At 38.8% G+C, this 25,773-nt stretch overlaps 1 protein-coding gene across 2 annotated transcripts in view; it reads left to right on the top strand.

Annotated features, from left to right (window-relative positions):
- The first annotated feature begins 6,712 nt into the window (after positions 1–6,712).
- Positions 6,713–25,773, top strand: part of MYLK3 (myosin light chain kinase 3) — a 77,658-nt gene continuing 58,597 nt past the window's right edge. The window contains exon 1 of one of the 2 annotated variants that reach the window (XM_072632123.1): positions 6,713–6,847. In XM_072632123.1, coding sequence (XP_072488224.1) covers positions 6,797–6,847 — 51 coding nt within the window. In that variant the 5' untranslated portion in view covers positions 6,713–6,796. Of the gene's footprint in view, positions 6,852–25,773 lie in introns of both variants that reach the window. The other variant, XM_072632124.1, reaches the window with a different exon arrangement.

Here is a 25,773-nt window from a genome sequence, read left to right as displayed (position 1 = left end):
GTTCATCGGCTCTCTCTTTGGAGGAGGACAATATTTCTCATCACGAATCCTTTGGAATTGTCTTGGATCCAAATAGCCAAGTCTTTCCTAGTTGATCATCATTACAGTATTGTTGCTTCTGTGTACAGTATTCCGGTTCTGCTCACTTCGCATATAAATCTTTCCAGGTTTTTCTGAAAAAAGTGATGCCACATTTGGTTGTGAACTTGGTGGGGATAATAATATATAGAAACTATGTTAAGTCTGAGCCTCCTTTCTTCAGAGACTGAGTTGGCATAAATGATAGTGTGCCCCTGGGGAGCTGGGAGGAAATATTTATACATCTGTTCTTTGCTGTATCTTGAAGTAAATATCCCTTTGTAAAAGCTAATCAATGTTAGTTGGTTAAATGGAACTAGGGAGGTAATCATTAGCTGTCAACAGTGAGAAGAGAACACATTGGAAAAGGACCTTAACCTCATCACATAAAAGAAAAGACACCTCAACCCCTCAGCAGAACCCCTAGAATCTTGAGGGGAAGATATATTCATCCTCAGTATGTAAGGGTGAGGTCCTAGAGTCATTGCTACATCAAAATAGCTGACCTGGAAAATGGGTTAAGGAGAGATAATATAAGAACGACTGGATTCCTTGTAAACCATGATAAAAAAAAAAGCATCTGGACACTATATTTCAAGAAATCACAAATGAAAACTGCCCATATCTATTAGAATTAGAGGACAAAGTAAAAATAGAAAGAATCCACTGATCACCTCCTGAAAGGAGCCCCAAAGGAAAAATCCAAGGAATGTCATAGCCAGAGTTCTCATGTCAAAGAAAAAGAATTGTAAATATCCAGAAAGAAGAAGCTGCTATTATAAATGAGAGGAAATAATTAGAATACAATTTTCTAAAATGCAAAAGATATAGACTTACAGACAAGAATAACTTACTCTGTAAAGCTGTGTATAATCCTTTTGAATGAAAATGGATCTCTAATGGAATAGAAGACTTTTGAGCATTTCTAATGAAAAAACCAGAGCTGATTAGGAACTTTGAAATACAAATACAAGAGTCCAGAGAAACCTGGAAAGGTAGATTTCTGTGAGCTATTGAAAGAAGTTATATGATAATTTAGGGCTAACGTTCTAATAGAAAGTGAAGAGACAAATATCCCTTCAGAAACTTAATGTTTTTAAGGGAGTTAAAGAAAACCAGAGATCCTAGGGGAGGGAGGTGTGGGTTGGTTCTTATTGGAAGAGGGTAAAGATAAGAGAGGGTAAAAGGAGAACATTAATATTGAAAGGAGGAAGAAAGGGGACAGAGATTATTCTCTTAATTGGCTGCGTGAGAAGATAGGCAAACATGACTGGGGATTGGGCCTCAGATGAACTTGCCTATTAGCTTAAATGAACAAAGAAGGATTGAACATGCACACACGTGCACACACACACACATACACACACAGCTTGGTGTAGAAATATAACAAACGCAACAGGAAAATAAGTGGGGATGGGGTGGGGGTAAAATTAAGAAGGCAGATCATACAGGGAAAAGAATAGTAACAAGTAAAACAAACTTCTTAATACTAAAGGGGAGATTAAAAGGGAAAAGACGAAGTAGAATCCAAGGTGGTGCCTTAGATTGCCACTTAGAATTCAGGTATGGGCAACAAATTGTGGTACTGCATATAAATATAATGGAATTTTATCGTGTCTTAGGAAATAATGAAAGACGAGAATCAGAGAATCTTAGGTAGTATAAACTGATGCAGGGTGAAGTGAGCAAAATCAGAACATAAAAGGATATAATATACAAGGGTATAAAATATATAATATACATTATACATCATATATTTGTGTATACATGTGTATATGTATATATGTGCGTACATAAATTATGTATAATACACATATAATATAATAATATATAACATACAAGAATATAACACACAAGGATAACAATGTTGGAAAGAAAAATATCTTTGAAAGTCTTGACTCTGATCAATACAACCATTAAACCATGCCTCTCAAGGGTCTATCATGTTACCCACTCCTGAACAGAGAGCTGATGAACACAAGATGCAGAGAAGCAGAGAAATACATTTCTGGACATGGGCACAGTGTAGATTTTTTTTGATGATTATGCTAATTTGTTACAAGGACTTGTTTTTCCCTCTTTTTCTCCCCTCAGTTTTTAATGGGAAGGAGTTGTGAAAAGGGATGGTTAGCAATGTTGTTCAGCCTTTTCTTGGCAAAGATTCTAGAGTGATTTGCCATTTCTTTTTCCAGCTCATTTTACAGATGGAAATTGAGGCAAGCAAGGTTAATTAAGTGACTTGCCTGGAATCAAACAGCAAGTAAATGTTTGAGGCTAAATTTGAATTCATGAAGAGCCTTCCTGACTTAGCACTCTATCCACTGAGCCACCTAACTGCTTGCGGTTAGCAATACTGATGCTGAAACAAACAAAACAAACAAACGAACCCCCCAAAACAAAAACCCACCAAGGCACAGAAGAGAACAGAAAGAAGATTAAAAGGAAACAGATAGGTAAGACAGTTTTGAAAGTAATATGTAAAAGTTATTACATCTTTGTTGTTTTAAGTAAGTGGCATGTAATAGAGATTCACAGTGTCATGTAGAATCCTCTTTTTGTGTTCTGCTAGTATATGAGAACACTCTTATTTTTGATGTTTAGGTCCAGAATTTTTTAAATTAATTTCTTTTTCAATGAGTGGAGAAAAAAGGAACTTGAAGTCCACTAAAGCCCCCAGATCTTTGCTCTGATGAACTTCTGTCTAGCCATGCCTCCCTTTTGCATTCATAAAGATGAATTTTTTGAGCTCAAGTATGAGTTTATGTTTATTATTTATACATATAATAAGTAGATATATATTTCTTTACATTTATTATTTCATAAGGCAGCTAAGTGGTACAGTGGGTAAAAGCACTGGACTTGGAATCAGGAAGACCTGAGTTCAAATCCCCGCCTCAGACACTTACTATAGATATGTGAACTTTTGGTTAGTCACTTAACCTTTTTTTAGTCTCAGTTTCCTTATCTGTACAATGGAGATAATAATAACATCTACCTCACAAATTTGTCGAGAGGATCAAATACATTTATATCACTTTGCAAAATTTAGAGCAATATATAAATGTTGGATATTATTATATTCTTCTATCTGGCCCAATGTTCCAGCTTGTCAAGATTTATTTGAACCCTCACTTTGTCTTCCAATATGTTCACTATCCCTCTGAACTTTCTGTCATCTACTTAGGTTATCTTTCTGTTAATTTCTCTAATGGATTTTTTCTTTTTTGTTGCTGGTGATGTATAGAAATTTGATGATTTTGTGGATTTAAGATACTCACCTGTTTAACTTTTTCATTTCTCCTCTAGGGTTTTCTAAATTAACCATTACAATCTTTGCTTACCTCTTTAGCTTCTATGTGTTCAGCCTCCTCTTAACTAATATTTAGTCCTTTAATTTATTTTTTATGTTGCAGTAATTAACATTTGTAGAATTATGCCAAATAACAATAATGAGAGCAAAGTAGCTTAATTTATCCCTCTTCTTAGGGAGAGAGGTTCTAAGTTTTCTCTGTTTCAAAATACATGCTATTTATTATGTGGAGGAAAAATCCATTCATTCCTATTCATTTTTAAACACAAAGGGTTATTAAATTTTATTAAATAATTTTTGTATCTATGGATGATAGAAACAAATTTAAAAAAAATTTTAAGAGAGGAACATGGTATAGGGAAAGACTGCTAAGGTTAGAGCTAGAAGAGCCCTATATTTTCACTTCTGACACTTTACTAGCTGTGTTTCCGTAGGTAAATCACTTAATCTCTCTGTTTCTTCATATCTAAAATGGGGATAACATCTATAATACCAACCTCATAGGGTTGTTGTGAGGATCAAATGAAATAATAAATGGAAAGTACTTTGTAGTCCTTAAAGTATTTTGTAAATGTTAATTATTATGATTTATCATTCCATTTGTTCTCTTATATCATCCTAGAATGCTTGGTATAAATCCAATCTGATCATAATAAATATTTGTTTGATTTGTTGCTGTACTTACCAATATTTCATTTGGTACTTTTTTGCACTTTTATGATATTCTCTTGGGACTAGTTAATATTTCTTTCTTCTCTCCATAGTTGTGCAGAATTCTTTTCTCATTTATTTGTGGTATGATTTTTTTTATATTTGTCATTGATCTATTTGGGATATATTATGGTGTACAGAATAAGATGCTAATCTATTCCTATTTAGCCAATAAATATTTATTAATATCCTCTCAAGTGCCAAACACTAAACTCTACAAATGCAAATATGAATGCAAATACAACTAAGTAATAAGAAAGACATTCACTGCCCTCAAGGAGCCCACAATCTAATAGAGGAAGACACAAAAAAGGAAGTTGAAAAAGGGAGACAGAGAAAAGGAAGGAATATCATGGAGAAATCCCACAGCCAGGTGAGAGACGAGGAAATGTCTGTGCCGAGCCCCATATAGAAGTTTTGAAGTTCATGTCTCTGACCTCCAGTCAGAGGGCTAGAGAGAAGTAATGGGGTGTGAATGCTGGGGCTGATTCGATCTTGTGAGATGATGAGGTTTGTCTAGTGATGAGCTTCTTAGGGCATGACGGAGGATGTCAGAGAAGTCCCAGAGTAGGGCAGCATAATCTCCTCCTTCAGACCATAGGCTCCTCAAGAGTAGGGACTTCATTTTATTGCTTTTGTTATCCATAGTACCTGATCTGACGTTTTACATGTCACATGTGCTTAGTAAATATGCTTGCTGATTTTTAAAGCAAAAAAAATATAGTTGTTTACATAGTTAGGAAACAAAATTCCAACTACTCTCAATATATTCATTTATTTATTCATTCACAATCATTAAATATCTACTGAGTTTGTTCCATGTATGAGACACTTTACTACTTGTGGTTTTGCTGAGGAAGCTCTTTTGTTGCTTCTTTTAGTACTGGTGCTACCATAACACTATAGGGCTCAGGAGATGGAGTGTTCAACTTGGACTCAGGAAGGACCTGAGATAGAACCGTGCTTTAGACACTTACTAGCTGTGTGAGTGGGCAAGTCACTTAAACTCTCTTAACCTCAATTTCTTCATTTTTAAAATGGGGATAATAATAGCATCTCTCTCAGTGTTGTTGTGAAGACCAAATGAACCATCATATGAAAAATGATTTGTAACCTTAAGGCACTATTCAGGGGTGGGGAACTTTTGACCTCAAAGCCACTCTGGGTCCTTAAGTGTGGTCCTTTAACTGAATCCAGACTTCATAGAACAAATCCCCTTAATCAAAGGATTTGTTCTGTAAAACTTGGACTCAGTCAAAAGGCCTCATCCAAGGACCTAAGGATGCAGGTTCCCCACCCTTGTATATAAATACTGGTTATTATTACATGAAATGTAAAGTTTGAAAACTAACAGAAGAGTTGCTTTTAAAAAAATAACCAATATTACTCAAAGCTATCACAAGAGAAGAATTTAATGTTTTTATTCCCTAAGGCTCTGTCCTGTGCTTTCTTTTGTAGAGTATTGTAGAAGTGATAATGGATCTTACCAGTTTCCAGCAGTTCAATGACCATTTCTTCAGGGATGACTCTGGAATCTAATATCTGGCCCTAATATCTCTTCCAAGCTCCAGGTTTGAATTGCCAGAAATACATGCACCATCAGTGGTGAACAAACGTGAAGGAGATCTACAGAGGGTAATACTCTTTGGGAACACAGGTGACTAGGAAAGATGTTTGGAAGGCAATTTAGATTTATTTTTTATTTTCAACTTGAATACTCCCCCAAATAGTGTTTCCATATATCTAGCAGAGCACAAATAGAAGGTGGTATGTCAATCCATGAATCTCAATTTTATACTACTCATCTTATAAAGTATTTTATACAATAAAAACTGCACTGCTTTTATATGCTTCCTTCAGAACACTCTGTTCACTTCTACGCATTTTTAAAAATGTTTCATTTGTCCCTCATTGTCCTCCTCCTCCTCCTTCCAGCCTCATGAGGCTCACAACGCTGCTACCAAACCAAATTAAAATGTAATTGGAAAATATTTACTAAAATAAATAAAATACAATAAAGCATAGTTAATGTGGTTTTCTAGGACAATCTGTGGCCCACAGGGTCTCTTTGAATTTGACGGCACTGCTCTAACTCTACAGCTTCTCAGGAGCTCACTTGTTTTGCAATAAGTGGATTCCAGATGTCTCAGGATTACCCCAAGTCTGCTAAATTTACCTGTGTGTCTCTCTGTGGTGTTCCCATTTGTTTCACAAAGCTGCCCAAGCGTCATAGCCTTTATCTTCAACTGCTCTGTGCAAGCCTGATTGTGAAATTGGCAGTTCCTCATGTGGCGGCTTTCAGCATTTGCTGGGCTATCTCAAAAAGAGACACCTGCTACTTGTGTTCCTTAGTAACCGAGTTGATCCCACTCACGCACTTGTGGCTAAATGTGGTTCAGGGCCGGGGTCCAGGCTCTGCAGCAGGAAATAGAATATAATATCCATCACTAAGGAAACAATGGCCTAGGCTCCTGATTTAACCCTGTGCTAATGAAAACAGTTCACTGAGCTAGTCAGCAGAGAGAGGGATGGCAGTCCTCGGTGATTAGGGAGGGGGCTAGTGTGGTTGTCCGGTTCTCAATGTTCTCCCGAGTACCCTTGGTTATATCCTTGGGCAAGTCATACAACTGCCCCAGTTCTCAGTTTATTTGCTACTAAGATGGAGGTAACGATACTTACCTATCTCACTGAGGAATTATGAAAGCAAGCGTTTCAGAAAGACAATTTGACATCCATGGATGGAAGGCGGTATGTAAGTGCAAATAATATGCTTATTTCTTAATGTATTTAGGGTGTTTTCAGCAAAAAGTGTTAGGTAAGTTACTATGACTCAACCAAATCAAAAAATTTTGGAGACCAGTAAAAGGGGGTGGTGTGAGGAAGGTGGGATATAACCTAAAATGAACTAAATGCTAAACTTCCTGTTTTATGGGTGAATTCATTGGCCATTTTATGCCTGTTTTTTGGAATTATGTGGAATGATTCACCAAAGCTTCTATTGTCATTCATTCCTAAGCATCTTCAGTATCGTTTTCATGTTATTGTTTGCAGAAGTTTTCCACCTTTCAAAAGCAAAAACATCTCCAAACCAAAAGAAGAGGGCAAACAAATTGGACCATGATGTTTATTTGCTCCAGACCAAAGGATTGCATTTATTTGGTAAACTGTTAAAAGGAAGCTTTGTTCCACCAAAAAAGAAAAATTAGTCATGGTTGCCATTACTTCAGTGTATTTCCTTTTTCATGGTAGAAATCCTCAGATTCATGAATTACTACTTAAGCTCCTTCAGTTCAGTAGGGTCTCCTCCATTATCTTATCCTGAACTGAACATCTTAGTTTTTTGCCAAGCTGGGATCCTGAGGGAGTGAATCGGTCTTTTACAAATTCTCTTCATCAGCTATACCTTTTTTTGGTGTATGTTCTCTCCCCAGGAAATTCTGTTAATAACTCAAGTACCCATTGACCATAATCCTTTTTCAAAATTTTACAATAGGCAAGGGCCCTGACTTGAGTTTTCCAACTTCTTATTTCAAAGGCATCCTGGTTCTTTGTTTTGGGGGAGACTCTGGTGGGATTTCAACCTTTATTACAGGATCACTTAGTGGAAGTGTCCAGAGAAGCATTTGGTAAGATTCTCTTCTCTTTTTCTTTAGTATTCCTTTGCTTTGGAGACGACAGTTGCTCAGAAGTTGCTAGATATTTGTTGATTGCTTGCAATATGAGATATAGTAGATATTTATACAAGGCTTTAGGATTTACAAAAAGTTGTACATACATCATTTGATCCTCACCACAAATTTGGGAGATAGCTGCTATTATAATCCACATTTAACCAATGAGGAAACTGAGGTCTGAAAGATTAAATTACTTACCTAGGGCCACACAGCTAATAAGTGTTTGAGGTGGAATCTGAACTCAGCTATACCTAACTCCATGTCCCACACTCTATCTAATACTACAGTTTAATATTAGAATCCTTTCTAATGCATCCTATCTACCCCTGTGAGACTTCCTTCAGCATTGCTTTAACCACAAAACTACCCTACTCAAGAACTTTCAGTGATTCCCCATTGTGGGTCAAATCAATTGTAAACTCCTCTGTCAGGTTCTGCTGGTCCTCCCATAATCCACACCATCCTGACCAGTCCAATTCCTTCTTCAATCATCTGTCTTGCCAGGTGAGCCTCCTCAAAATCTTATGAACATAAGACTGCCTTTCCTTCTTTGGTTTCTTTGCCCATGTCATACTCTTTCCCCTCCTTTCTACCTGTCCAAATTCTGCCCAAAGCTATTTCAGTTCTACCTTCTCCAGGCATTTTTCTGTATTCTGACTACTCTTCCTTGATTTACTTGTCCTCTGCACTCCTACAGCACTTATAATTTATATGACACAATTTATGTTTTAATACTATCAGATATACTATATCCTATTAAAATGATTTTCTTTGATGTATATAACCTCCATAGTCCTTCAAAACCTCATAATGGCATAGAGGTGATTCTGATTTTTCATGGGCTAATCTAGTGGAGGTCACATATTGCTTACAAATCTTCATGAATTCCTAGCATTTGCCAAGGAAAGTTTAGATTTCTCTGCCTGGTATTCAAGGCTCTCCATCATCTGGAGCTATTCTACCTTTCTAGCCTTATCTCATATTATTCTATATTCCAGTCAAAGAAGCTGACTATCTGCTTCCTGAATGTAACTCGGACTCTCCTGCCTTCATGCCCTTGTACATATTATTCCTTCTACCTGGAATGCCTTCTGTCCTCCTTTGCCCATGGGATTCTTACCTATCTTTTAGAACTCACCTGAAATGTCACCTTCTCCAAGCCTTCCTTGAGTTCACATGGCAGTGAGGATCTTGGACTTCATATGGCACCTTGTTTTGTAATTTGCTAATGAGCTTTTCCTGTGTTATTGTACAGCATAGCTACCCACGCTTGTGTCTTATTCTCCTACAGAATTAAAAACTCCATGAGGGCAAGGACCCTGTTTTATCTTGACTTTAAAATAATAACAGTTAACTTAAAATAGTGCTTTACTATCAACAAAGTATTTTCTTCACAGCTCTCTATAAAAAGATAGTGCAAGTACTGTTATTCCCATTTTACAGATAAGAAAAGAGGTTAAAGAATCAAAATAACTTTCTAATAGTCACATGACAAGTAAGTCTTAGAGCTAAGCCTTGAACCCAAGCCTTCTGACTCCCCATCCAGTGTACCTTCCAGAAATCCCTTACCTTACCTCCTAACAGTACTCTGCATACAATGAGTTTGCTGAATGAATGAATCTACTTGCCTGTATCATTTGCTGTTGTTTCTTGGGAATGTCTTGTCTTTTCACCCCAGCCAGCCTGTGAATTCCCTTTGAGCAGGGGCCAGGTCTTACTTGCATTTCTGTTTCTTCTGCAGTGCCTAGAACACGGGTGGGGAACTTTTGGCCTCGAGGCCACATGTGGCCCTTTCAGTCCTCAAGTGTGGTTGTATAGACTCAGTCAAAGGGCCGCACTTGAGGATCTAGAAAGCCACATGTTGGCCTCGAGGCCACAAGTTCCCCACCCCTGGATTGAACATTGGTAGTGGTAGTGGGGAGGGGGCAGCTAATAAGTACTTGGTAAAGATTTGTTGATGGCTTTAAATAGGAACCCTTGCTTTTTAGGAACCATAGAGCTACATGGATATGTTTATAACCTCTTTTAGTTTTCTTAAGTACCATGTCATAATCCATTCATTTCATCTTTACAGAGTCACCTGCTCATTGTGAAGGTTGATTATATGCTAGATAAATTACATACAAGAGTTCTTGCCAGTGATGGGAATGTGAGAGATGAAGGACAATGTAATCTGGGGCATTTCCAGCCCTAACAGTATGCATGTGATTTAATTGAGTATGGCCAAAGCTCCCAGACTCAGTAATTTTAATTTCCATCACTCTTTGCTCAGAGGAGCCAATTCTAATTACAGGCTTTTCCCCACATGCATTTCTTGGTTTCATCCTGGCAGAACCTTGACTCTCTTGCTTAATAACTTTCTGGATGACTGGGCTTAGCTCAGTGGGGTAAAATTTGCCTATAAGTTAATAAGCAAACTGTATTGGCATACAATCTTCCTCAACCTCTTCGTGCATACAGAGTCTCTCCTCAGACAACACTCACAGCTGGAAGCTATGGTGTACTGAGTTCCTCACTGCACCCTAACAACAAGAGTAATTGGCATACTTCTCTTCTCCAACAAAGCCAGGACAATTAGTTTCTTAGTACACAGAAGGCCTGAGCTACTGTAAAGCAAAACGCCTCCATTCTTTTAAGATTTCCTAGGCCAAAAGAAGATGATCTGAAGCTAGCTTCCTTTTTTAAGGAGGGAGAGATACGATTAGAAGAAGGAGGCCTATGTTTCTCTCTCCACTCCTTTCTCGTATCAAAATTTATCACACATGTCCTATTCTTTCAGAGCCCTCCTCTGTACTAAGGGATGGCTACCCAATCTATACTAATTCTGACTAAGTTGTAATGGGCATTACTTTCTCCAGGTGAAATAGTTACCTTTTAATAGGGACCTTAGGGAGGCATGTGCCTTAATCTAAAGGTGCAGCTTCAATGATGGTCTCTTTATATAGGAACATGTCAGAGAGGGAGATATTTAGGAACCAGAGGAACATTTTGGGTAACCCTTCAGTCAAACCGCGTAGGCATTTGCCCACCCCAGGGGCCAACTCTGTAAATAATGTCATCAACATTCCTTTTTCTAAGCCTAAGAGACAGGAAGGAATAATTGCCTAAAGCTGACTGGGTGCATCTAGGAGGTACAGCTAGAGGACGAAAGAGTTTTAGGGTATCAGGTCACTGCTGTTTCCTCCCACCCCCGGAAAGGCAAAACCAGAACAGTTTCTACCATGAACTGAGGAGAATTCCTTCTTGCCTTTTTGGGGGTTGTTTGTCCCTGCCTGGGTGAGAGGAAAACTGGCCTGGACTTCACAGACTTGCATAAGTGATTGATATAATTGTACACAGAGCCTGAAAATCTCCCATTGCAATATCACGAGAGCAAATTTTCCAGATCTGGTTTCATAGGATAACAATTTACCGAATGTTTTCCTGGCAGAAGCCTCTTGTTGTCCTCATAAACACAGACAATTTCAACTTGGCTAAGAGAGGAGGAACACCTTGTTCACCCATCTCCAAGAATCCTTTAGGAATTCTCTTTAGGAAGAGAGACGTAGGGAGAGAGTAAGGGAGCACCTAACTGTCCTTGAGGAATGTAAGGCACTAGGCCCAGAGGATCCAGAATTGGCACATGTAGTAGGTGAGCCCCTGCAGTGATCTCCAAAATATCATAGAGTACACAAGAAAAGATTCAGAACTAGAGAAGGGGACTCCCCTCCTTTTCCAAAGGGAGAATAATGAAATCTGCAAATGAATGACTTTGACTTCTGGCAAAATTCTCAATTGCATTATTAAAGGGGTGGATAGAGAATAGCTAGAAAAGGAAGCAAGGAGTGATTACAAAGAACCAGCTTGACTTTATTAAGAATTTATTCCATGTAGGACTTGACCAAGCTTCCTTTGAATAGATTTGCAAAATACAGTGATTGGAAGGAATGCTGAAAGACCTAAGTTTGAGTCTCAACTCCATCACTGCATAGAATGGGACAGACTCTTAACCTTTTGTGACCTCATATGTAAGAACAGGGAACTAGACAACTCTGTGTCATTTTACCCCTTGTTCTGTTATCCTACAATATAATTCTGTAATCATATAAATGTGAGCTCCTGTTCATCAGCTTTTAGGCTAACACAGAAAATATGAACTATTAAGAAATATCCTTGTTTCACATATACATACACATTTATACACACACACATTAGGGGAGAAAGTAATGGTTAATTTTCTTAACATCAAAAGCACGGATGCAAGGAGAATAACATTAACCATATGTCTTATTTTTGAATGTGTTAGGGGCATATCATCTCTGACAAAATCTCTAAATTTCAGATTGATATATGAGCTTGTTTTTTTTCATGCTACAGTTTTCTGCTTTTTCTTTTACCTTTCCAGACTGGATATATAAACCATTGGCTTCCACCAACATTTATAATTCCCAATTAAGTATCACCCGCAAATTTAATTAGTGCACTGTTTACTTCTTTTCTTAGAACATCCATGACAGAGCAAAATCCTGATGTGCTAATGACGTTCACTGTAGTGTTTTTTTTTAATTCGTCACAACTTCATCCCCTTGTAACTTTCCCCCCTAAACTTCTCATATTATCTGTCTGCCTATTTTAAGTCCCTGTGACGGCTTATGTTTAAAATCAAGTGGATTAATTTCTTCAAATAAGTGCTTCCATAACATTTTTAAAAATAGTTGGTCATTCTAGGCTAACTTTATTTCCCTTTTTGATAAGTTATTTGGCTTTTCAAGCAGGAAATTACTATTAATATAGTTTACCTCGATTAAATTTAGGCAGTATTTTAAAAATGTTTATTGATGCTTTTTTGTTTTTATATCACTGTCACTTTCTAATTAACTCCTCGTCCTCCTCCCCCAGTAGTACCTTCCTATGCAACTAAGAAAAAAGTTAGGCAAAACCCAAAAAAACCAAACAGAAAAAACCCCTGGAACTTATCTGGCAGCGTATGCAGCATTCTGTGCCTGTGGGACCCCACCTTGGAACCAACATTGCTAATTACCTTTGTCCTGGGTTTTGATGTATGTTAACCTTCTTTCCATTTACATTATATAATTTTTCATGAACATTTTTTCTCTCGGTTTTCCTTTTTCTTCACTCTGCAGCAGTTCAGACAATTTCTCTCATGTTTCTATTAATTCTTCATATTTGTCATTTCTTATAATGAATTAGTATTCCATGCCATTTACATATAATAATTTTTTGAACCATTCTTCATTAATTGGTGCCTATTTCATTACTACAAAAAGTTCTCGGGGCCAATTGGCTTAGTGCACAGCAGGTCAAAACTCCCAAATTCAGGCAATCCATCAGCAATCTCCCTAGTTTCCTGGCATGCATAACCATGCCCAACAGAGCTGGAATTTGAATTCAGGTCTTTTGATTCCAGTTCCAGTGCTTGGTCTAGTACTCTAAGCTTCTTGTCATACTTTGTCTTTGCTTCTCTGGGTACAAGGTTCTTCACTAGAATGTAAGCTCTTGAAATCAGGGAGTTTCTTTTTTTGTCATTACATCCCTTGTATCTGGTGCACAGTAGTGTTTGTTGAATTGAGTAGGATCCTTATCTGCCAAACTTTCAGATTCTTTATTTTATTTTTTTAAAAATAAATGTTATTGACATTTTACTTTTGTAGCATCAAAATTTCCTTCAGTACCCAACCCCCTCTCAGAGAATCATTGCATATAAACATTTTTTAAAGAAAAAAAAAACAAGGAAAAAACAGCCGAACTGAATGATACATGAAGAAGTCTGAAAATCTGTGGGATGCATCACATTCGAGGACCCCTCACCTCTGTGAGGAGTGAGGGGAAGACGCCTTTTCATGGATCTTCTTTGAAGCCATGGCTACTTTTTGTAATTTTGCAACATTCACTTTTGTTTTATGCTTGTTCTTTCCATTTACGTTGTTGTAGTCATTATGTATGTATATATATATATAATTATAATATATATTATATATAATGACAACAACGTAAATGGGAAGAACAACCATATCTATAATATATATATTATAATTATATATACATATATATGTCGCTTTCTTGGTGCTGCTTCCTTTACTCTGCATCAGATCAGTTTCTATACATCTTTCCATGTTTCTCTGAATTCATCATATTCACAATTTCTCATTCCCTATTTGAAAAAAAAACCTACTGGGAACACTGGAAATTAGCTTCAGTCTAATACCTTATTCCATGTTCCAGAATACATTCTAAGAAGATATGCATGATCTTAATATTAAAAACATACCATAAAAAAATTAGAAGAGAAGCAGATCATAAACCTCTCACAGTTACAAGTAGCAGATGTATTCTGAACCAAACAAGGGATAGAGTGAATTACAAAGGTTTCTAGGTTCTGCAACTATCTACCCTTTCCCCTAAATTTGCTAGCTGAATACTTTGGTGTCTATACTAACAGTCAAATAGGACAGGCGATAACAGAGTCATGACAGATTAAAATACTGGACAAATTCTAATACTATGAAATTTAACTTATTTCCAGAACCAACTTCACAAGTATAAGATATCAGAGGCAGTTTATTTAATAAGGAACTGAAAATTTTATTGGACTACAAGTTCAATGTGAATCAACAGTAGATCACCAGTAGCCAATAAAGACAATAACAAAACAAGACTAATGAGATCCTAGGTTGTGTTAAGAAATACACAATGTTCAGAGAGAGAAAATTGATAGTTCTGCGTACTCTAACCTGATCAGACCCCATGAGTAGTATTGATTTTCAGTTCTGGGCGTTTCTCTTTAGAAAGTTTGAGAGCACCTAGAGGAGAGCAACCAGAATAGTGAAGCATCCTAAGATCATGCCATACAATGCTCAGTTGAGACAACCAGGAAAAATGTATTGTCTAGAAAAGGTAATACTTGGTAGGGTGGGAGACAGTGGAGAAGAAATAGTCAGGGCTATGCTGGTGAATGCTTAACAACCAGCTTTTTTGGCGGGATGTATGCATTATTAACATTTTCTATCACTTTCTCAAGCTTAGAAATAAAAACAACACCTATAAATCAAGTCCTAATTTGTAACATTTGCTGATTTTCAAGGTGTAAATGATCAAATTAAAAAGTTAACAATTTTCTCTTAGAGCCAGTGTGAACTCAGTATACATCTGGGACAGAATAACTGAGTCAGCATTTATTAAGGGCGTTCCATGCATACAACATGCTAAGCAGAAGGGATACAAAGATAGGCAAAAAACAAACAAAAACGAAAACTGGAAATTCTTGCTTTTATGAAGTTTACAGGTTAAGGAGGGAAACGATATTTTTTAAAATGTACAAACAAGATATATAGGGTATCCTCAAAGTCTTAGTGCAATTTTGAGCTATTAAAACTTAAAGACTTATGCTGATGCCTCAAGCTGTACTCACCTCCTCAAGGACTGAAAGAACTTTCAACAAAGGATCTATTCTTTAACCAGTTTTCTCTCCCAATGCTTGTCTATTAACAGACATTAAAATATACTCTTCTGGTTCTTTACCTTAACATTTCCATTAACCTGAATTTTTCCTTAACTGCAAGGAGGTCTGGAGTTAGCTAGAAAGAAATATTACTGTAGATTAAAGCAGAAAGACAAACTTCTGTCTAAATGTCAGAAATCTTCCTAATTTGGGGCTCAGAGTGATTGTACTCCTAACTTTTCATTTAATATAAACTCCCTAAAGCTGCAGGATGGGCAACTAGGTGGCATAGTGGATAGAGTCAGGAGGACCTAAGTTCAAATCCAGCTTTAGATACTTATTAGCTGTGTGACCCTGGGCAAGGCACTTAACCCTATTTGTCTCAGTTTTGTGATCTGTAAAATGGGCTGGAGAAGGAAATGGGAAAGCATTCCAGTATCTTTGCTAAGAAAACCCCAAATGGGGTTGAGAAAAGTGGGATGTGACTGAAACAACTCAACAATGAAAACACCAAAGGAGGGAGCCACATGAAAATGGACCTAAGAGCACCCTAGGCTTAAAGTGTACCAATTAATATGCCAAGATGTTGCACCAACAAAGACCCAAAAGTGGAATAGGTTTGCTTAGGTGGTTCTAGATTCTCCCCTCACTAATGTCTTCACACAGGCTGCGCACCCACTTGTCAGGCATGTCATGGAGAAGATTCTTGTTCAGATTTGGGTGGGACCAAGTTGTCTTTCTCTTTTTTCAACCCGCTCTTTGATAAAGAAACTTGTACGTCTGGCATTTCACCTGCTGCAGGCTTTGTCACATGCCCTTCTAACAATCAAAGGGAGCCATGGAGCTTCCTCAAGGAGTAGACTTGTTTTGGGAAAGGGAAGGCTGTGTTAGTGATGGCCTCGGGTGGAGAAAGTTGCTTTGTAACACCACTAGCAGCTATCCAATTTAATTCTTTTCGTCTCAACCTTTGATTCGCCAACTGTCCAAATACCCAGAAAAGGTACTCTCAAAACAGTAAGGATGGGAGTGTAGCTTTGGAGAATCATAGCTGTAGAGGGGAGAATAGATTTTTCATTCCCTGAATTTGATAATTTTGTTAGGTCAATCAATTACTCAGTTATCACGTATTAAGCATTTACTATGTGCCAGGCATTGCATTAAGGACTGGATCCAGTCTCCTGGTAGTTTAGGTTTGATGTTGGAATGAAATGAAGCACTTGGAGATTATTTCATCAGTTAATAAAAAGGAGACTTACTTAACTCTAGCCAAGAGAGAATCTTCATCAAGGATATTGCAGTAGTCAGGTCAGGTAGGTGCAGTCCCTCTCTCTACACATGAAAACTGTCTAGTCTGCAGAACAGGGTGTGGTGATTCACCTGGTCATCTACCAAACATAAAGGGCCCCAAGTCAACATGGGTGAACTGGTGACCAGGAAGCTATATCAATATGGCTAGAGTCTACCATGATGCTGATCTAGGGAGGTATAGCTTGAGCCTTAAACATCTGAACTAATAAAGTCCTGGGATACCTTTCTTGCCTTTCAGGAAAACAAAACAAAAAACTAGGCTTCACGTTTAGGGGTGGGGAAACCCAGGGAGGGGTCACATCATTCAAGAAGACATACCAAATAAAGCCTCTTATTTCCCAGGTGTTCTTGAAACCAGTGAATATGCATTTCTGCAGCTCTCCATGTGTTTTCACTGCAACCCATCCCTTTAATAGTATGGTGTTAAAAGATCTGGGGAAACCATTATATTCATGGGTCAGGAACTCTGGATGAACACAATACTTTTCTCTTTCAACTTTTCATTATCAGAAAGCGTTTGTTCACTTTGATTGGAATAACATTCATTAAGGGCCTACAATGTACACAGCTCCATGATAGATGCTGGGAGGGATGCAGAGGTTAGAGAAAACATTGCCCTAATTTTGTAGAATTTATAGTCTTGTGGAAGAATAAGAGACAGAGGATAATTCTGATCTTCTTAAAGTTTATGATCTAAGATAGATATTTTTGATTCAGAGAGATGTGAGGAGTCCACATCTCCAACCTAGGGACAGCAAGTAGCAAGTCAATTCTTTTGAGATGCTGATTGTTGATACAGCTGAGATTGTGTACTAAGGCTCAGCATAGTGTAGAGATGCAACTGATGCAGGACTGTAGAATGCCCAGGCTGAAGGGAATTGTAGACACCATGGAGTCCAATACTTTCATTTTACTTCTGGGGAAGCTGGGACACAGGAATGGGAAGCTGGCTAATGAATTTCAGAGTTGTAAAGTATCTTGGAGATGATAATAATATAGCAACAACAACTAACGTTTATGTAGTACGTTAAGGATTTCAAAGCGCTTTATATAAGTAACACATACTCTGCAGCTATATTCTCACAATGTAGGGCATGATTTGAGGTGCTTATCCCAACTTTCACTTTCTCTGCATTGTGGCAACTACAACCCTCAGGATACTATGAGTACTCCTGAGTGATTGAGAATTGTCTTTCTAGTGTTATAGCTCAGGAGATCCCATCGATGTTCTTTCTTTCTGATTATTGTTGAAAATTCATTTAGTTAGCCAGATTTAAGTAGCTTTTTGAAAAGGAAATTTAGTAATGTGATATAGTAAGAAGAGTTGTGTGAGTAAGGTGGATTTTAGTGTAAGGTAGATTTTAGTGTGTATAAAGCAGATTTTTGTTATTTTTTCTTAGAGTTTTGTTTCCCAGGATCCGTAGCCATAACAATCTCTTGTCCCCTGGTATTAGATATGAGTTCTCATGATTATGGCTCAAAACATTTCTATCATGCTTGCACAGCATTATATAATGATAAGTAATATAAACATTTGTGCTTCAGTTGCAAATATTTACTGAGACAGTGCAGTGAAATACCAGAATAAAGTAACGTAAAATTGGTGGCTGTTGCTGGCAATATGCCTTCTTTGTCTGTTGCCTTATAAAGCAGGTGGGCACTGGTCAGTGAGGGGAGAACTCTTAGGGTTGAATGCACAAGCTGAAATGCGGTGTGTGCCTTGATTGGCTCCTATTAAGGCTTGGTGGGAATCTGTATATGCCTCAACCGGCTACCATTGAGGCTTGAAGGGATTTAGGGGAGTGCACAAACTGTGCCTGTCCCAATTGACCTCATCAAGACATAGAGGTACTTACCTCCCTTTCTCACCAGCCTCTGCAAGAAGGGTGATTAAGGTATACTGTAGGACTTGGTGCTCCCATGATCAGCAACTTCCTTTGAGAAGACTAGACTAGAATCAAGATTATTAACCCCTTTGAAGCTGTCTTCCTGTCTGACCAGATCAACAGTGAACCTGTGCTAGCAGCCCTCCTGTGTGCTAGTGTTTATCTGTCTTACAAGTTGGTAAAATCATCTCCTCCCCTCAAAAAGTCTCTTAACACAGTCTCATTCAGCATATACAGATTCCCAGAAAAAGTGGGCTTAAATTTAGAAAACTTATGTAGCAAAGGGACAGCTCCTGGCTGCTGGAAGTCTTTTCCCCTGCTTTGTAGAGAGCTCAAGAAGTTTCCTTTAGGCATAGTATAGCTTCTTTTCTGGGCTCTTTGTAGAGTTCTAAATCTTCACCCAGTCTATCCTTGGCTCCCGATGGAGACACTCCCAACAGCTGCTGTTGTCCTGGGGAATGTGATCTTCCTATAGGAAGAAGGGAAGTCCACAATCTTCTGGAACCTTCCAGCCTTTAAAGGTCTTCCTCTGACCAAAGTGGGGAGGGAAGAGGAAGGAGACCTTGGCAAAGGCTGCAGCTAAAGCTTCTTCTCTCCCACGTGATTCCTCTTCAGAGGTTTTCCTGGAATGCTATATTTGCTCCAATTTCTGGAACAATTTTGATTTTCAGCTATCTTGATGTGTTATAGATTGTTCGTGGGGCATAGCCCGAGTTTTCTCAAGCCTGTCTGATCAAGATTTCTGTGAGACTTCATTTCTCAAGGGCTTTTTGCACTTAGTCAAAAGCCTGTGATTGATAGAGTGATTGAAACTAAATCCTATGATCTATATTAATTGTTTTCACTTGGTCTAGCTCCTGGGACATCTTATCACTTACTTTTAGTGGGATTAATTGATTCACTCAACCCATTCTTCCACATCTATTATCTCATCCTGTTCTCATGACTCTAGGAGATAGATGTTATTCTTATTTTTTTTCTTTCCCTCCTGTTGTCATTTTTGTTGACTCCTCCTCTCTCTTTCCTTGCCTCATGGTTCCCTTTTCTCTCTTGCTTTTCCTTCTCTCTACTTTTTGTCCTAGTCTCCTCTTGCAGTCTCTCCAGTGTATCTTGACTTCTGCCTATAGGCCCTTGGACAGCTATTGGTCCTCTCAGTACTGCCCCAGCTGCTGGTGAAGGCATGTAGAGAGCTTGTTAACACTTGCCCTAGGAGAACTGTGGTTTTAAAGATGGGACTGAAGAAGTGTAATCAATTTCTGGAGCTGGGTTTGAGCCTAGATATAATCTACCATCCTCTTTTTGTGTTCTTGAGTCATGTCTACTCTTCATGATCAGGTGGACCATATTGTCTGTGAGACTTTCTTGGCAAAGGTATTGCAGTGGTTTGCCATTTCTTCTCCAGTGGATTAAGGCAAACAGAGGTTAAATGATTTGCCCAGGGTCACACAACTGCAGGTTTCTGAGGTCAGATTTGGACTCAGGTCTTCCTGACTCCAGGCCCAACACTCTATCCACTAAGCCACCTAGCTATTTCTCTTTATATAGAGAGAAACTGAAGCCAGTAGTGGAAAAGTGACTTGTTCAAAGTCACATACGCAATAAGTTGCAAAGTCTGGTCAAGAAACCAAATCTGTCACTGTCACAGTTTTCTGACTTTCTAAAAGCTAACAGGCCGGTTGGGGTGGAGGGAAGGGGGAAGCACTGCTTTCCTCTGTTATTCTATTCTAATAAATCAAAGAGTTAGGAAGAAAATGACAGGGTAATTGTTTGCTTCTCCTGGACTTTCCCATTAAAGAGGTCCCAGATCCCAGAGAAGAATCAGATTGTGTAAGAAGAGCTGAGCAGGAGAGAAATGTTGGCTACTAGAATCTTCCGGTTAGCATGCAACGATTCCACCTCATTTTTCATGTATTTTTCAGGCAGCAGCAGAAGAGAGGCCTGTTCAAAGGAAATAGAAACTTTCCTTTTTAGCACCTCTCAGAAAGAATACAATATTTCTCATAGCACTTTCTGTTTGCAAGCAATATCAGGGGACGATATGTGATATAGTAGAAGGAGCTTTGGGCTTGAAGTCAGAAAACCTGGATTCGAACCCTAGCTCTTCCCCTAACTTAGCAAGTTGCTTCGCCTCCCTTGGCCTGTTTGCATGGGTAAAATAAGGACGGAAATATCTGTATCATCTACCTCCCAGGACTCTTGTAAGGATTTATCCATTTATTTAATGAACATTCTATAGGCTCTTGCTATATGCAAAGTACTGTATCAGGTGGGGGGTACAAAGACAGCATGGCACAGCTCCTGCTTTCAAGGGCATTACAACTTTAGGTGAAGAGTAGAAAGCAGACGATGAAACCTACCTTCCTTCTTTTCAGTAGAAAAATGGAGAACTATGGGGCAGAATTGTAGCATGACCAGCGTCAGACAAGATGACTTGCTTTTGCTTAATTGGTTTTCTTTGTTACAATGGGGACCTCAATGAGCCCTGCAAGTATTGGTGGGGGAGGAACTTCCTGTACTACTTGTTAAAAGGCACCAAGAAAAAATTTAAAAAAAAATCAAAGTAAGAGGAGAGTGAGATGAATGCAAAGGAAAGATTTAGGCCAAGTTTGTTTGTTCTTCATCCTTCTAATTTGAAGAGGGAGATGTTAACTTTCAGCTTGTGGGGTCAGGAAAGTCTTTCTGGAGGAGGTGTTGACTAAATCAAATCTTGAAGGAAGAAAGGGATCCCCAGAGATGGAGATCAGGTGGTGCAGTAGAAAGAGTGCTGGTCCTGGAGTCAGGAAGATCTAAATTCAAATCCCATCTCAGAAGCTAAGCTGTGTGATTCTGGGCAAATCATTTAACCTCTGTCTGCCTCAGTTTCCTTATCTGTAAATGGTGACGATAATAACTTCAACCTTGCAGAGTTGCTGTGAGGTTTAAATTAGATAATTGTATAGTATAGCTAATATAAATGCTAGCTTTGATTATGTGAGCAAAGGCACAGAGATAGATGGAGTGAAGAAGGGAAGGGTGTGGGGACAGAGAGAAACCTCGGTGGACTGAAACATAGAATACTTAAAAGGGAATGGTATAAGGCTGGAAAGATGGGTTGGAGTCAGCTTGTGGAGGGTCTTCAGTGACAAGATCAGATGTAATCATATCAGCGAAAGTCTGTTATAACTGGAAAGAGCAGTGATTAGAGGCCTGACCTTGAGGTCAGAAAGTCCTGGCATTGAAGCTCACCTTTAATACTTCCTGGTCCTGCCCTGATCAGGGCAAATCCATTAACCCTTTCAGAGCCTAAACTGGGTATGAGGATAGTAGTGTGCTGAGATAGTGACTGAGCCCCTTCGATGTGACTGGCCATGGACAGCTTTGTCTTCCTTCTACCACCTTCTCTGTGGCTTATTCTGTCTGTGTAACTCATAAAAAAAATACTGGTTTAAAAAAATTATTGTTGCATTATTTTTATTCCCACTGCTTTCTCTTTTTTATAAGTATCCTGGGTGAAAAGTTTGACAACATGAAGTTGAAGAATGGCATTTAAGATCATGAAATTTTGCCTTTAATCCTTTATAACTGATGCCCATCTAGGATACGTGAGGAGTGGAAAGGGAGGGAATTGAGGGGTGGGGGACAAAAACAGGAAGGAAAAGGGAAGAGAGAGGGAGAGGAGAAGAGAAAAAGGAGAAAGAAATTTGGAGTGAAAGAGAGGCAAGAGAAAATGGAAGGGAGGAGAGAAAGGGAGAGAGTGGAAAAAGCTAAAGGGAAAAGAGGAAGAGGGAGTAGATTTGGAGAAGAGGAGAGAGAGGGAAAGAAAGGAGGAGGAGAAAGTGAAAGCTGAGAGAGGTGGGAGTAAAGAGAGAGAAAGAAAAGAGAGAGAGGGAGAAGGAAGGAATGAGCAGAGGGGAGAAGGGGAGAGGAAAGAAAAGGAGGGAAGAAGAAAAGGAAGGACAAAAAGAAGTGAGCACTGAGTATGTGCCAGGTAGTGTGCACTTGGGAGAAGGAGAGAGAAAAGGATAAAGGAGAGAAGGGGGTGAGGAGAGGAAGGAGGGAGGGGGAAGAAGTGAGAGGAAGGGGGATGAAGGGAAAAAAAAGAAGAGAGAGGGGGGAAGAACAAAGGAGAAGAGGAAAGATCTTTTTGTGATGCAATATCCACACTGATCTTAGGCTGGAGGAAAGAGGAGAAAGAGGGAAAAGGGAAAAGAGAGGAGAAGAGGGGGAAGAGAAAGGCGGAGAGAGGAGGGAGGGGGAAAACATGGAGGAAGAGGAGAGGAGGAGAGAGAAAGAAGGGGGGAAGGAAGAGGAGGTAGATTAAAGAGAGAGAAAGAAAGAGGGGAAGAAGAAAGAAATATAGAAATCTCCATCCTTCCTTCTACTTTTCTAGGACAACCTTTAAGGTCCATGTTATAATTTTATAATCTAATCTTAAATCCTTCTATATTTCAAAGCTTAGCTCAAATACCACTTTCTCCCTTGACCCTTGCTAGACTGAATGAAGCCTTTGGCTTGAGAATCCCTTCCCTGGCCTTCCTGTTCCCAAATTTCTCTCCTACTGAACTGAAATTTTTCCATTGCCTTCTCCTTTGGGTAAAAGCACTGAAGGCCTGAGATCAGTGTAACATAGTGTTGGAGTGCTGGATGGAGCATCAAGAGAGCTAGTTTCAAATTTCATCTCATTAACTAAGTGACAGTAGTAGGTCATTATCTGAATTTCTTTCCTCATCTGTAATATCATGAAGGATGGGTAAGATTTTGATAGATAGAAAGCAAGGGAGAAGGTGTGAGTGGAGCAGGGACCAAATCAGTCATTTTCCAGGGACAGGGAGGAGTCTGGGACTCTCAAAAGTTTTGTGTTATAGAGCAGTGGGAGACTGTGAGTTAGTCTTATTTCAGTAGAAAGATTCTAGTGAACTGAACAGATCAACAGTATTCAACAGTGAGGCCCAGCAGCCAGAAAAGTTAATTTGATTTTGGGTTGTGTTCATAGAGAGTTAGTGTCATCTGAAAGATGCCTTTCCCTTGTCCTCCTTAATGCTAGTGCCTTTCCTCTGAAATTTTCTCCAATTTATCCTGTATATTTTATTTGCACACAATTGTTTCCTTGTTGTCTGCCTCCCCTCCCCCCATTAGATTGGGAATTCCTTGAAGGTAGGGACCATTTTTGCCTTTCTTTGTATCTCTCATGCCAAGAACATAGGAGGCATTTAATAAATGCTTATTGATTTGACTAGAATTGTCAAGGTATTAGACTCAATTTGTCCTCTCTTCTTGGTTGTACCGCATCTACAGGATTGCATGTAGTTCTGAGTATCATATTTTAGGACATTGATAACCTGGGAAGAGCTATCTATCCTTGGCTCCCAATGATGCAGACAGTAGGGAGGGTGAAAATTAAGATACCAATAGGAAGATCCAACATCCTTTGACGTTGGCAAGGTCCTCAGCTAGATAGAAGCTTGAATGCAGACCTGGCGCTGCTGAGGCAAAGGCTGAAGTCTCTCCTCCTGTCCTATCCTACTCCCCTTCTCCAATGGTGGTTCAGCTAGACTTTCATACTAACTCAAATTTCTGGAATTCTTCTCCTTCCAGTTCAACCAATAATTAATAGATGATCCCTGGAGTGTGGCCCAAATTTCCTGGCCTGTCTGAACACAGTTCTTGGGCAAGTCAAAGCTGCAACCTTCCCCCATTCTCTACCCTCCCACCCCCATCCCACTTTGTTTAAGGCATATTCTTGATTGATAAATTGAGACATGTTCTGACCTATTTAAGGCATCCAAGCTGAAGTGCTGTTGGGGTGGTTTCCAAATGGAGCCTTATATGAAGAAAAAATTTCCCCGTAATTAGAGCTGTTCCAAAGAGGATTGGGCTGCTATGGGACACAGTGAATTCCCCATCATTGAAGGTCTTCAAATGGAGGCCAGAATTTTAGAAGATTCTTGTTCAGGTATGGGTTGGACTCTTGGGTCTGTTTCTGTCACCTTTAAAATTCTTTGATAATTGTCTACGTGAGGCTGCTCCAGGGACCAGATAGTCACAGGGACACTGCAGAGCCCAAACAGTGTCTGGAGAAGGGATCACTTTACTTTCCCAGCCGTATTTAGCTCTCCTCAGAGAAGGCTGTGGAGCCCAGAGGGGGCTTGTTCTAGGCTGAGGGCCAAGTACCCTAGGGGAAGACAGCTCAGCCTCCGGTTGGGTAACAGGCAGCCGCATCAGGGAGGGCCATCTGTTGGCCAAGTTGAAGTGACAGGAGGAGAGTTTTTATCTGCTCGAAGTTTCATGATTTATTTTTGAAATCCCTGTGGGTGGTGTGCATAAGACTTTAGGGCAGGCCAGGAACCTAGCTTTGTTCTCAAGGCAAGCCAGTTCTGCTCCTGCTTATGCCAGGGAGTCCCGTCTATGACGATTTAATGATAATTCAATTTTTTTCAACATTTATTGAATGTCCATTATGTGCAAGAGAATAAGGAAAAAAAGAGAAAATAGGGGTTTTGCTTGTATGTTATGTATGTTTAAAGCCGGGGTCCTTAATCTTTTTTTGTGTCTTGGACCTCTTTGACAGTCAAGTAAAGCCCATGGAATCCTTCTCAGAATAATGTCTTTTAATGCATAAAGTAAAAGAAATAAAATTACAAAGGATATTGAAATAGAGTTATCAAAATATTTTAAGAAGAAAGTTTATGGATTCTAGGTTAAGAGCTCTTGGTCTAAAGGGACTGCATTGGTTTCTGTTGCTGAGAAAAGAAAAGAGAGAGAGAGAGAGAAATGGGAAGATGGAATAAGTACTTAATAAATGCCTTTCATGGCTAGTTTATAGTTATTTAGCACTTCACAGTTTGTAGAATACTTTTCTTACAACAACCTTTTCTCACAACATGGAAAGTAAGTGATGAAGATAAATGTATTTTCAAAATAATTTTTAATGATAAATTTTACTTCACCTAAATTTCACTTCATATCTCTTCCTCTTTTGCCTCCCTGAAAGGCAACTTTGTTGCCTCATACAACAAAGAATTATTTTTAAAAAGAAAGGGAAGAGAAAAAAATCAGCGTAACCAATCAATACATTGAAAAAAAATGTGACAACATATGCGGTGCTCTATACTTGTGCTGCCCTTTCATTTCTCTGCAAAGGAGTTGGGGGAGGTGTCTTCTTATATTTCTTCTTTGGAGACAAAGCTTATTCTTTGTAATTTTCACTTCTGATTGCTTTGCGGTGGTTCTTTCCATTTCCGTTATTGTCATCATTATGTGGGTTATTTCTCTGACTCCATCAGTCCGTGTTAAATCTTTCTATGCTTCTTTGTGTTTATCATATTCGTTATTTCCTACACCATAGTAACATAACATTCCATTCATATACCACAGTTTGTTTAGCCATTC

The sequence above is a fragment of the Notamacropus eugenii genome, chromosome 1 (genome assembly GCF_028372415.1).
Source record: "Notamacropus eugenii isolate mMacEug1 chromosome 1, mMacEug1.pri_v2, whole genome shotgun sequence".
Lineage (NCBI taxonomy): Eukaryota > Metazoa > Chordata > Mammalia > Diprotodontia > Macropodidae > Notamacropus > Notamacropus eugenii.
The sequence above is the reverse complement of the archived record's forward strand: the minus strand, read 5'-3'. Positions and strand labels throughout refer to the sequence as shown.